This window comes from Microcebus murinus, chromosome 10 (assembly GCF_040939455.1).
Source record: "Microcebus murinus isolate Inina chromosome 10, M.murinus_Inina_mat1.0, whole genome shotgun sequence".
Taxonomy (NCBI): domain Eukaryota; kingdom Metazoa; phylum Chordata; class Mammalia; order Primates; family Cheirogaleidae; genus Microcebus; species Microcebus murinus.
The window spans coordinates 67,067,488-67,081,926 of record NC_134113.1 but is presented as its reverse complement, the minus strand read 5'-3'; the positions used below and the strand labels follow the sequence as shown (position 1 = coordinate 67,081,926).

The 14,439-nt window shown below is 41.4% G+C and overlaps 1 protein-coding gene across 1 annotated transcript in view; it reads left to right on the top strand.

Moving 5' to 3' along the window:
• The window catches only part of C10H12orf56 (chromosome 10 C12orf56 homolog), a 78,709-nt gene that overhangs the window by 19,475 nt on the left and 44,795 nt on the right, over positions 1-14,439 (top strand). Inside the window, exons 2-3 of the mRNA XM_012782380.2 lie at positions 72-231; positions 8,410-8,482. Of these exons, the coding sequence (XP_012637834.2) occupies positions 72-231; positions 8,410-8,482 (233 nt within the window). The remainder of the gene's footprint in view (positions 1-71; positions 232-8,409; positions 8,483-14,439) is intronic.

The following is a 14,439-nucleotide window of genomic DNA, read 5'->3' as shown; positions in this document are numbered from 1 at the left end:
TTTATTATCCCAGAATAGGTAAGCAGTTGTATTTGTCTTCAATGAGATCAATTAATCTCTTTTTTTTCCAGATTGATGATTACCCAGAATTTTTGAGTTCTCCTGATAGAGAGATCAACCAACACATTCGTATCATCTATTCTTCAACCATTTTGAAAAAAGAGTGTGAAAAGTCAAAAGGTGTCAGAAAGTTCCTAGTTCCATTTCATTATGCCAAAGCTAAGAAAAAAGGTATGTAATATATTTATTTAAATAATGTAAGAAAAAATAAGTTTCTTAGTAAGATAAAAAAAAAATAATGTTCTGGGCTGGGTGCGGTGGCTCATGCCTAAAATCCTAGCACTCTGGGAGGCCAAGACAGGCAGATCACTCAAGGTCAGAAGTTTGAAACCAGTCTGAGCAAGAGCGAGACCCCATTTCTACTAAAAAGAGAAAGAAATTAATTGGCCAACTGAAAATATATAGAAAAAATTAGCCGGGCATGGTGGTGCATGCTTGTAATCCCAGCTACTCGAGAGGCTGAGGCAGAAGGATGGCTTGAGCCCAGGAGTTTGAGGTTGCTGTGAGCTAGGCTGATGCCACAGTACTCTATCCTGGGCAACAGAGTGGGACTCTGTCTCAAAAAAAATAAATAAAAAAAATTAAAAAATGAAAAGAATGACTTAGCATCTGGACTTCATTTGGTCAGTTCTTGTTTAATTTTAAGAATCTTATTAACATCCATAGATTTTAATGAAAAACCTGGTGAAGAAGTGCAGATGGTTACTGGCAAGATTGTGAACCTGGCTTTAGGATCTCCTTGACAGGATCTTTGTGATCCTTGGGCCTCCCACCAGCAAGGAAAGCCACAGGCTCTGCACTGATAATTACAGTTTACTATGGTTATTAACAGCATTCACTCTTTATTCAAAATTATTTTTTGGAACTATATCCACTGTCCAAAAAACCATAACTGAATAGTAAAGTGGTGAAAACAGATTTTGTTAGGACTTTTGCAATAGGGGAAAGAGACCTAAGTATAGAACTGAGCTCAATTCTGAATGCAGAGGCCAGGCGCAGTGGCTCACGCCTGTAATCCTAGCACTCTGGGAGGCCGAGGCGGGCGGATTGCTCTAGGTCAAGAGTTCAAAACCAGCCTGAGCGAGACCCCCTCTCTACCATAAAAATAGAAAGAAATTAATTGGCCAACTAATATATATATATATATAGATAGATAGATAGATATAGATATAGATATATATATAAATCAGCCAGGCATGGTGGCTCGTGCCTGTAGTCCCAGCTACTCGGGAGGCTGAGGCAGAAGGATTGCTTGAGCCCAGGAGTTTGAGGTTGCTGTGAGCTAGGCTGATGCCACGGCACTCATTCTAGCCTAGGCAAGAAAGCAAGACTCTGTCTCAAAAAAAAAAAAAAAAAAAAGAGTTTGAAACCAGCCTGAGCAGGAGTGAGACCCCCATCTCTACTATAAATAGAAAGACATTAATTGGCCAACTAATATATATAGAAAAAAATTAGCTGGGCATGGGTTGCACATGCCTGTAGTCCCAGCTACTCAGGAGGCTGAGGCAGGAGGATCGCTTGAGCCCAGGAGTTTGAGGTTGCTGTGAGCGAGGCTGACGCCATGGCACTCACTCTAGCCTGGACAGCAAAGTGAGACTCTGTCTCAAAAAAAAAAAAGTGTTGTGAGTAAAAACAGCTCAGATATACCTACAGATCTATAGATTCAGGTCTATGAGCCCTTTTAGGTGTCTATCCCTGTAATTGGTAGTTGGTGAAAAGCAAAGAAAAAGAGCATAGACTTTGGATTCTGCTAAGTCCAGGTTTGGATTTTGGCTCTCACATTTCCTGGCTGTGTGACCTGCAAAGTCACTTAACCACTGTGAGCCACGGCTTCCTCATCTGCATTACTAGCTTCACAGAGTTGTTGTATTGTGTGAAATAATGTAGGCAGTGCTGGGTGCAAGGCTGGGATGGCCGTCTTAATGGAGTTGGGCATTAAGATTGCACCATTAGCGTGGAGGAAGAAGGGGAAGAGTGAAGGTCTGAGAAAGCTCCCGAAAGGCCCTCTACTTCTGCCATCCAGCCGTGTAGCTAGACCAGCCCACAGCAGCACATTCCTCTCCACTACACTTCATTCTAAGTCAGACCCAGAGCCTCTTGCAGTATTGAATAGCTACGGGGTGTGAGAAAATTGTGTGGTGTTTGTACACTTTCATGGACGAGCATCTTTGCACACTGTCACGCTATGGCTTGGAAGCTGTTTGTAGAAGTTGTTGTAATTAGCAAACTTATCAAATCCCTGGTTGCTCACCAGGTCTCTTGTCACACTAATTAGGATATCTAACCGGTGTTGGTTGCCTTAAATGCATATTTATCCTTGTCCACAAGCATAATTATTCTTCAGTTTTTTTCAACATGTACAAGAAGATAAATACACACATGAAAAAAGAATGTAGTAAAAGAGGTGGAAATTTTATAAAATGTAAATTCCTAGAAACTTTGCAAATGATGTTAAAAGCAGTGAAGAGTTCATCTTATGTTCATGGGCATGGCTATTCATAGGATGACACCTGCCCCAACCTGTTCTTTGCTTTCACCCCAAAAGGTACATCTGACACTTTTATGCAGCGGCTTTGGACAACACAAAACTGCCACTGTCACAAGGAGCCATAACACACATTACAGGATAAAAAATATTCCCCCTTCTCATCATGCTAACTGCGATGCTCTATATTTTCTGTTCTCCTCCAAGCTGCTTGTTCCCTGGGTTAGGCATTGCTGTTTACCCAGGACGTAGTGGTTCACCTCCTAGACATTCTGCAATAATGTGGTCTCAAAGCAAGAGATAGTCTCAAACCTGTCTGACCATCTATTTGACAATAGTCATTACTAAAATCTTTAATGTTAATGATGATGATGTCATGCCTGTAGAAGCAGCATGCATTAACTACTGAGCATTTAAAAAAAGGTAATTATTAGGACTAGGTCCAAACCTCTTGGGTGAAAGCCTAGGGAATATTTTTATCATGTGGAAAAGGTGTGCACGCTGCAATCAACTTGATCATCTGAACAAAGGAAGATCAAAATCACAAATCATTTATAGTAAAAATACTTAGTTTAAATCATCACACTTTTAACAGGATTCTCAATTAGGCCAAATTTTTCTAGTGATGTAGAGAAAAAGAGGCCTTTCTCTTTAGTATGTATGTGTTCTTATAGGGGCCACAATTAGGACTTTATGAATTGCACTTTTTACATTTAGCTGAAAGAGGATGACTATTAAACTCTAAATGAACAATGCTGATGGGAATAGAGTGACGGTAGTATAACTGTATGACTAGCTAAAGCTTTTGAATGGATTGGGTTATTAGCCACTTAGTTTCCCGTGCATTAGAGAACAGCACTATCCAATAGAACTTTCTGCAATGATGGAGATAGTCTATATCTAGTCTAATTATGACTAATATGGTAGCCATTGGCCACCTGTGGCCATTGACCACTTTAAATGTGAGTAATGCTACTGAATAACTAAATTTAATTTTTTTTTTTTTAATCAGAGACAGGGTATTGCTGGAGTGCAGTGGTGTGATCCTAGTTCTCTGTAACCTTCATCTTCTGGGCTCAAGTGATCCTTTCACCTCAGCCTCCCGAGTAGCTGGGACTATGGGCACACATCACCAGCCTGGCTAATTTTTAAATTTTTTGTAAAGACGGGGGTCTCACTATGTTTCCCAGGCTGGTCTTGAACTCCTGGCCTCAAGCAATCTTTCAGCCTCAGCCTCCAAAGTGTTGGGATTACAGGCATGAGCCACTGCATCTGGCCTGAATTCAATTTAATTAAATTTAAATGGCCACAAGTGGCTAGAGGCTACTGATATTAATATTATGAATATTAATATTATTATTATATTATTATTAGTATAATATTATTATTAACATTAATTATTAATAAATATTCACTGCAGCTCTAGAATCATAGAAAAGACCTTAAAGGCTTTAGTGGTATATTTTTAAATATTGGTATGAAGCTAAATAGATGATCCCCTAAACCAGAATGAAACATAATTTAGTGAAATGTAAACTGAACCAAAGTTATATATATCTCTCTACCATTGACCCTTGAACAATGCAGGGGTTGACCTTTTTTTTTTTTTTTTTTTTTTTTTTTTTTTTTGAGACAGAGTCTCACTTTGTTGTCCAGGCTAGAGTGAGTGCCGTGGCGTCAGCCTAGCTCACAGCAACCTCAATCTCCTGGGCTTGAGTGATCCTTCTGCCTCAGCCTCCCGAGTAGCTGGGACTACAGGCATGCGCCACCATGCCCGGCTAATTTTTTTATATATATATCAGTTGGCCAATTAATTTCTTTCTATTTATAGTAGAGACGGGGTCTCGCTCTTGCTCAGGCTGGTTTTGAACTCCTGACCTCGAGCAATCCGCCCGCCTCGGCCTCCCAAGAGCTAGGATTACAGGCGTGAGCCACAGCGCCCGGCCAGGGGTTGACCTTTGCATAGTTGAAAATCCATGTGCAATTTGTAACTCCCCGAAAACTTAACTACTAATAGCCTACTGTTGACTAGAAGCTTTACTGATAACATAAACAATTAGCACATATTTTGTATGTATTATAGACTGTATTCTTACTATAAAGTAAGCTAGAGAAAAATATATTAAGAAAACCATAAGGTAGAGAAAATATATTTTACTATTCATTAAGTAGATCATTATAAAGGTCTTCATCCTCATCAACTCCACATTGAATAGTCTGAGGAGGAGGAGGAAGAGTTCGAGTTGGTCTTGCTGTCTCAGGGGTAGCAGAGGTGAAAGAAAATGCACATATAAGTGGACCTAAGCAGTTCAAACCATACTGCTCAAGGGTCAACTGAATAGATAGATAGATAGTCAGCCCTCCATATCAGGGAGTTCTGCATCCATGGATTCAACCAACCTCAGATCAAAAATATGAGGAAAAGCCAGCCATGGTGGCATATGCCTGTAGTTCCAGTTACTCAAGAGGCTGAGGCAGGAGGATGGCTGAAGCCCAGGAGTTCAGGGCTGTAGTGTGTGATGACTGCACTTGTGAATGGCCACTGCACCCCAGCCTGGGCAATATAGCGAAAGCCTGTCTCTTAAAAAAAAAAAAAGGGCATCTGTACTGAATATGTACAGACTTTTTTCTTGTCATTATTCCTTAAACAATATAGTGTAATGACTGTTTACATAGCACTTACACTGTATTAGGCATTATAAGTAATCTAGAGATGATTTAAAGTATACAGAGGATGTACATAGGTTATATACAAATACTACACTATTTTTACACTGAGGACTTGAGCATCCTTGGATTTTGGTATCTGTAGGAGGTCCTGGAACCAATCTTCCATGGATACTGAGGGACAACCATGTGTGTGTATGTGTGTGTGTGTGTGTGTGTGTGTGTGTGTGTGTGTGTGTGTGTGTATGTTTTTTTAACCTAAAACCTAGACATTTTCTAAAACTAGTGACTAAAATCATGAGGCACCGATGGGTCTCTCAGGTTGAGTGGTTATTTTTACACATGGAAGCTTGACAGTTTTCCCTGCAGGAATAAGATTTTAACAAACATAATCACTTGTTTCAGTGAAGTAGCAAAGTCCTTTTCTTGTTTTTTAAGGATTAGGGCCTTCATGGTAACTGTAGGAAGAGGGTAGTTCTTCAAAAAACGGGCAGTGCTAGGAAGACAAAATCACAGACGGCCATTCCTGCTGCTATAAAAATACCTTAGACTGGATAATTTATAACAACAACTATATTTGTAGCTTATAGTTCTGGAGACATCCAAGATCAAGGCACCAGATCATTCAGTGTCTGGAGAAGGCTTGCTTTCTGCTTCAAAGATGGCATCTTCCTAGAAGGTTTTAAAAGATTGATGAGTGCCTGTCCACCTCTACTCCTGCCTGGCCTAGAACATTTAATTGGCTGTAAGCCCTTTTAAGTCCCCTTGGCCACTGGGGTCCCACCGAGGGCCTGGATGGACACAGGGCAGGTAGCCACACTGCCCTGGCAACAATGGCACAAAATAAAAGTTTGGCTATCAATGCTGCCTCTGGCAGATTGTGGCCAAAAGGGAGGAATTGTGAACTAAAATAAAACCTTAAGTCCCCCGGCTGACTGAATGGACCCACTCCTGGCCAATGGGACCCCAGAAAAACCCTAAAGGTGAGTTGCTGGCCATGAGAAAGGAGGTCTGACACACCTCCATCATGCTCCCCGCCCCCTTCTTGGAGCTATCCTTTGTAACTCATCAACAGGCCTAAGGCTACACAGGACAAAGCTTAAACCACACTTGTAGGCCATCCATTTACTTAACAGATCATTTGAATCTGAGTGTGTGTCCCACGGCTTATCTCTGCTTAACAGACATCCTTACCTTAAGTTACAACAAAGCCGAGGCAGGTGGATTGCTCGAGGTCAGGAGTTCGAAACCAGGCTGAGTAAGAGAGAGATCCTGTCTCTACTATAAATAGAAAAGAAATTAATTGGCCAACTAATATATATAGAAAAAATTAGCTGGCCATGGTGGTGCATGCCTGTAGTCCCAGCTACTTGGGAGGCTGAGGCAGAAGGATTGCTTGAGCCCAGGAGTTTGAGGTTGCTGTGAGCTAGGCTGACGCCACAGCACCCACTCTAGCCTGGGCAACAAAGCGAGACTCTGTCTCAAAAAATACAACAACATTCCAAGCTTTTAGGGAAAGCTTCATTTCATTAACCAATCACAAATCAAAGAATCTTTAAACCCATCTATAACCTGTAACCCCCCACCGCTAGATGTCCTGCCTTTTCGAGCCAAACCAATGTTCACCCTCCACCTATTGACTTGGGCTCTTACATATAATTCTAGTCTCCGTGAATGCACAAAACCAAACTGTAACCCGGCTACAGTGGGCACGTTTTCTCAGGACGTCTTGAGGCCATGTGCTCCAGGCCAGTCACACACATTTGGCTCAGAATAAACCTCTTTAAATAGCAAACAAAAATCCCCACAAAGATGGCATCTTCTTGCTATATCCTCACATGGCAGAAGGGACAAATGCTGTGTCCTCACACTGTGTGAGGACAGGGGCAGAAGAGACCAAGGCACTCCCTTCCACCTCTTTTACAAGGGCACCAATGGCATTCATGACGGCAGGACGTAATGACTTTCCAAAGGCCTTACCTCTTAACACTACATGAATTTGGGGGGACATACACATTCAGACCATAGCAACCACAGTAAGACTCTTCCAACAGCCACCTCCTGCAGCTGTAGTTTCCCCAAGAATGCTTTCTTTCATCAGGCCTTTTGCCTCAAATCCCTGGGTGGTCTCTGATGTTGACAAGCTTTGCTGCACATTAAGGGGCTGGGCTGACCTCTTATGCCTAAGACTAGAGTTAGCCATAATGGCCTGTAGCCCCCATGTCTCTGTAGACCCTATCCTGCACTGTCTTTGGCCCTCTAAAGTGAGGGAGTTCTTTCTCCCAAACATGGCCGGGTCTTGGGCTCCTGTCAGTCACACAGAAGTAAGGGATAAGAGCTGCACAGAACACTTCAAAACAAAATGGGTCTAACTCAGTGAAAGTACACTTGAGATTTTGCATTTCATTTTTTGTAAATTTTACCTCATCAGAAAATTAAACTGAAAAAAAAAGAGAGTAGGAGGAGGAAAGTGAAGCACACAAGCCAAGAAAGCAAACAGTTTAGAGAGCCAGGGAAATCTCTGAAAGGACGTCTCTGTGGGAGCAAGGGCTTTTGTCTTTCCCTCCCTTGCTCTGTGGACAGTGCCTGCATCCTTCACTCTCCTAGCTCTTCTTCTGCAGGGATGGGAAGGAAGTTAGGCAGGGAACTCTTGGGTTTCCACTGGGGACTGAGTCTGTGCAGCCAATACTGACCTCTTGCAGTAGTTTATGGAAATGTAAATTTGGTTCTTGTTCACAATACTTATTAGACACTGTTATTACTTATTCCCCGAAATAAATAAACAAAATACACAAAATAATGGGAAAGATATGATAGTTTTCTTGATGTTAAGTTATGATTGGTTTTTTGATTTTTACTTTAAGCTAATGTTTACTGCATACCTACTCTGCCAGACATCACATAAGTCATTTTTTATGTACATTAACCTCATTTTCTTTCACAGAATTATCATCCTCATTTTTACAAATTAAGACTCTGAAGCCACAGCGATAAAGTTATTGGAAGAGTCTGAGCTTAAGCACATGTTTTAATGTCAAAGCCAGTGTTGTTTTTGCTCCAACATGCTGCCCAGTGTGCAATTTTGGACTTGCCAAGTTTTTGTGAGGATTTATGAAGTCATCAAATCAGTACATGCGACTAGGTCTTCTTCATTATTTAATTAATGACCGAATAACCTTTTTTTTTTTTTTTTTAAGTCAAGGAAGAGAATAATGGCTCTGTCTTTTGGGGAGGCAAAGAACCTAGAAGTCTGAATGAATCCTCTCTCAGGTAAGATTGTTATTTGGAGTATGTCTTTAACTGCTGATCAAAACTTACCTTACATTGTGACTTCTTTTTCTCCACTAATGGCTTTGGACTGAGTTCTATTAATCTCATATATGCAATAATGAAGATATTTTGAGAGAACTTTCTCCTAAATTCAAATCCAGTTAGTTAACAGTAAAGCATAATTTTTCTCATGTCAACTGAATATATAGATGCTACAATATAGATAAATAACTGATTAAAATTAAATTCAAAACCCTCTATTAGCTCCAGCTCTGTGGAGGGTACCATGTTAGGCCCTATTGTATACAAAGATGATTAAGGCAGAGATCTGATCTTTGAGAAGCTGGTTCTAACCACGATATACAGCCTTTGCAAAAATAAAAATAATGCAAAGTATACATGCTAAATGTCCTAAATGAGTTTGAGCAATTTGTCAAAGAGAGTTAAAGAATGGAAAGATTATCTTCAGTTGTGGGAAGAAGTCAAGATGCCAGAAGATAGTTGGTAAAGGAATAGTGCACATGGAGGTGGGATATTGCAGTTGGAGAAAAGAGTGAAGGGATAGAGGCCGAGGCGGGCGGATTGCTCAATGTCAGGAGTTCGAAACCAGCCTGAGCAAGAGCGAGACCCCATCTCTACTATAAATAGAAAGAAACTAATTGGCCAACTAATATATATATAAAAAATTAGCCGGGCATGGTGGCACATGCCTGTAGTCCCAGCTACTTGGGAGGCTGAGGCAGCAGGATTGCTTGAGCCCAGGAGTTTGAGGTTGCTGTGAGCTAGGCTGACGCCACGGCACTCACTCTAGCCTAGGCAACAAAGCAAGACTCTGTCTCAAAAAAAAAAATGGATTGAAGCAGGCCAGGTATAGTGGCTCATGCCTATAATTCTAGTGCTTTGGGAAGCCAAAGTGGGAGGATCACTTTAGGCCAGGAGTTTGAAACCAGCCTCAGCAACATAGCGAGATTGTGGCTCTACAAAAAAATTAAAAAAATTAGCCAGGCATGGTGGTGTGTGCCTGTAGTACTGGCTTGGGAGGCTGAGGAAGGAGGATCAATTAAGCACATGAGTTCGAGGTTGTAGTGAGCTGTAATCACATTCTAGCCTGGGTGACAGAGAGAGACCTTGTCTCAAAAAAAAAAAAAAAAAGATTGAGGTGGGGATAGACCAAAGATTGGTGGGAAGTCATAAGAATCTGAATTGGGCTTGTGGTAGCAGGAATAAAGAGAAAAGGGTGGAATTTGGAGGAGACACTTCAGAGGCAGAATCCACAAGACTGGCGATGGAGTGAAAATAGGAGAGGGAGAAAGAAACCATTGTGGTTTCAAGCTGGGGTGATGGAATGGTGACATCCTTCAAAGAAATAGGTATGGCGGGAGGGATTAAGCCCAGGTTTAGACTAATTAAGCTTGAGGTCCTAATGGGCCTCACATGGTGGAGAAGTTCATCTGCAGTTGAAATTTCAGTCTGGAAGGTGAGAGTGAAGTCTGGGTGTAAATTTAAAAAGGAGTTTACTAAGTTAGGAGCATAGGATTCAAGGAGCTGCCAGTCAAGGGTTCCATAGGCATGGAGAAAATGAATGTGAATTGGGGCCCTGAAAACCAGGTCATGGCAAGGGGGAATTTTCCAGGTTAGGAAAGCATTGCAAAGTGCACTCCCAACTGGCGAGTATTCTCAAACCTATGGTGTACCAGGCTGCATTGCTTAAGTGGCTGGACAGGGGCCTTTTCTCACTGTACTTTCTCTCATTCTGACCTCTCGCTGTTTGAACAAGAGGATCTGCAAGGTCTCTTCTAAACTTAAATTTCATTATTATAACATCCTGTCTCACACACACACACACAAAAAAAAGTTTAGGAAGTTTTTTTTTTTTTCCCTACTGGAACACATTACCAATTTTCTTTATAGAATTTTAACCATACAACCAATTATCCTGGACAAGAAAATTGGTGGAAAGTTGGCTATAGTAACTGTAATTTTCTTAAAGGTGCTTAAATTAGAGCTTAAGGAATTAGCTATGAAAATGATCTCAGGGTGACTGCCAGAGTTCTCAAAGCTTTGAAGCTAAAACATTAGAAAAACGTACTGGCTAAGATAGGATTGACTAGTAAGTGTTCTATTTAGTATTGCTAGCTCAAAACAGACATTGAGACTCCTTTGTAATGCTGGTGTTGGGGAAGGGCTGGACAGCCAGTGCAGCTGCATTCCTTCTACCAGGCTTTCTCAAGGGGTGCTATTGGCATTTTGAGGGCAGACACCACAGGACCCAGTCACCTCTTAAAGGCCCCACCTCTCAATTCTGCCACATAAGGGATTAAATTTCAACTTCAGTTTTGGAGGGGTCAAATTTTCAAACCATAGCACCCAGTAAGCATCTTCGATCTCCCTATAACATTTTGTGCTTGAGTTTTTACTGAAACCACAGTGTGATAATTTAATAATACAGATTTAAAATGGTTACTCCCTTGGTGGGATTTCCATTTTAGCAGGTATCAAAGCAACTCCAGGAAAGAAGCCCTATTCACAGAATTTAATTTTAACAGCTTTGGCTGGGCGAGATGGCTCACACCTGTAAAAGGATAGCACTTTGGGAGGCCAGGGCGGGAGGATTGCTTTAGCTCAGGAGTTCTAGACCAGCCTGAGCAAGAGCAAGACCCCATCTCTATTGTAAATAGAAAGAAATTAGCCAAACAACTAAAAATAGAAAAAATTAGCTGGGCTTGGTGGCACGTGCCTGTAGTCCCAGCTACCCGGGAGACTGAGGCAGGAGGATCACTTGAGCCCAAAAGTTTGAGGTTGCTGTGAACTAGGCTGACGCCACGGCACTCTAGCCCAGGCAACAGAATGAGACTCTGTCTCAAAAAAAAAAAAAAAAAAATTAACTGCTTTAGTAGGGTATGATTAACATAGAAAAAACTGCACATATATATATGTTTTATCATATATATATATCCAGGAAAACATCACCACAACCAGTATCTATTACCCCCACCCTACACTGTGGCCTGGAAACTTTTACAAGGAAGTAAACTGAGGCAATCATTAGGTCTCACCTTGATTATTTCCCACCTGTCAGGGTTCACTGTCTTTTGTTGCCTGATGTCTAGTATCTTGAAAGCTTATTTTTTTTTTGCCTATATTTTGTCCAGTTTTGGTTGTTCCAGACATGAAGGTATATGAAGTCTCTGTTAGTCCACCTTGGCTGCAAGCAGAAGAAACTTAGTAGATTTTTAGGCTTACACCACTATGTATGGAAGAGAATTTGGACTGGCATCAAATCCTTCCTAGAGCCTGTGATGGTTTTGGAGTTTTCATAAAAGAGGATTTTGGGGGCACCAATAGGGGAGATTAAGCAACTCTTTTACTTAGACTATATGCTTGTTTAGGGTAGCTTAAAACCCTTTTTCCCTTAGCAGACACAAATGTATTATTTTTGGGTAGCACATATATTTATCTGTGGTGGCTCACGTGGGAGGCACTATTGGGGACCCTAGGGCGTGGGGCGCATTGAAGTCCCCATCCCCTCAGCTTCTCCCTTGGGAGCCTGCTGTTTCAGCCAACTCACCAATCCCAGTTCCAGACTATATTCATGAAGATAATCCTCAAACTAAGAAGGACCCCAATTATCAAAGATTCACATGTGCCTATACCATTCTGCCTTTTACAAAAAAACAAAGCTGGCTGGGCATGGTGGCTCACACCTGTAATCCTAGCACTCTGGGAGGCCAAGGTGGGCGGAGCATTTGAGCTCAGGAGTTCCGTACAAGCCTGAGCAAGAGCAAGACCCCGTCTCTACCAAAAATAGAAAAAATTAGCCAGGCGTGGTGGCACATGTTTGTAGCCCCAGCTACTCAGGGTTTGTGTGGGGGGCTGAGGCAGTAGGATAGATTTAGCCCAGGAGTGTGAGGTTGCTGTGAGCTGGTCTGATGCCACAGCACTCTAACCGGGGCAACAGAGTGAGACTGTCTCAAAAAAAAAAAGGACAAAACTGCATACTTTTAGAAAACTTTCTCAACAAAGTTAAGTATCCAAAACAAGGTTAGTTACAGAAGTCAATTGAATGCAAGATCTCATTTCCTCTGAGCACTCCCGCTGTTTGAGGTTAGATTGGCCGCAGGGGCTTGAATTTGCTTGTCACTAGGCCAGAATCTGGGACACCCATTGCTGCTTCCTAATGTGGTGTTACTGCTTTGAGATTAGTCTACATTTTTAACCCATGCTGACTGGGCCATGTGAGCAGTTAACCTAGATCTTCTGGGCTGTGGAAATAAAGCTGACCTGGAATAATGGCAAAAATCTATGGTTGTTTCAAGCCTGGAGGTGTATCAGAATTTCTCTGGGACTCCTGGGGTCTACCCCAGGCTACTGAATCCTCAGCAATCTGTTTTGGTGACTATCTAGATGATTCTGTTAGCTCGCTACCAAGGTTTGGGGATTACTGGCCTAGATAATCCACAAAGACATCAATCTTCTCCTGGATTATTGAGACTCCTGAGTCCATAATGTATCTCTGGTTCATCAACTTCTATGTCCACTGCCAATACCCCAGTACAAGCCACTGTTGATTGCAATTGTTTTCCTCCAATTTAGAAAAATAAAAGGGGTTTCTGAGTAATGTTTGCAGTAGTTGTTTTAGGTTACTGTGTAGGTTAGAACTCTGTTAAAAGTGGCCGAAATCCAGTTTAGATAAAAAGGGGGATGTATAGGAATTACTGGTGCAACTCATGTGATTCAACATTCTTTCAACAGATATAGAGATATAAAAATAGATAAAGACACAGATCTAGATGTAGATCTATCTAATCTGGCTTATTTGAATTGCTGGACTCTGTGTTTGACATTAAATGTACAATGGCAAGCAAACTCAGCAAATTTTAGAAACCAAATGTTGGGACAGTAAGAATGAATGAAGCTGGGATTTAGGCACAGCCGGAGCTGGGGGGTTCAGAGCCACAGAACTCTGTGTCTATCTCTCCTTCTCTGATGTTTGTGTGTCAGCTTCATTTTTTATCACTGAATTTCACGACCTCCCTGGGGCAGCAAAGTCACCAACTGTCTTAAATTCACATTTTAGAGCTCCTACCCTCAAAGGCTAACACACACACACTACCTTGTATTAATACCAAATTTTAAAATCCTGAAGAAGGGCTCTGATTGCCCAGGTAGAATAAGTGACTGGCTGCTGAAAAATATCCACCAAAGCTAAGCGATCAGGGTCTTTACAAGCATGGCAGCTTCTGTGTGCTCCAGATTTGGAAGGAAGGAATAGTTTCCAAATAAAGGGTGTGGGGAGGGAGCTGGGTCTACTATCCCACAGTTTTTTTTTTTAGCACTGTTATCTCCATAATTAAACATTTGATTCAGAAGTCTAAACAAAAGGCAGGCCAGGACAGAAAACACTAATTACAGGACTAAAGGATGCTGTCATGTGCAGGTTTGAAACACCTCCTAGGTGTAAAGTTTAAGGCCTAATTATCAGAAGCTGCAGGTCACAAGAAGGATGCCGTTATCTTGGGACATCAGACTTACATAAGTATGATTACTTTTCAGGGTAATAGTAAACAACAGGCCTTTAAGCACCTAGGGGATAGAAAATAGACTAGTGATCTCTGATAATGAGATTCAATATTTAGGTTTCTCTGTAGTGTAACCCTTCATTAGTAGATGGTTCCATGTATTCACACGCATTTTGCAGGAGAAAACACAAGTAGATATTTCACCAAAATGTTCTCTTAGGAAAACTGTATTGTGATCTACTTAAGAGTTCCCGAAAGCTCCAGCAAGTAAATATGAACCCCTTTATAACAAATGGAAAGATAGAAAGTCTCAGCAGAGAAATAGAAGATATAAAGGGACCAAATGGGAAATTTTAAAAGGAAAAATATACTACGATACCTGAAATTTAAAAAACTCACTGAATGAATTCAATTAGCAGAATGGAGATGACTGAGGAA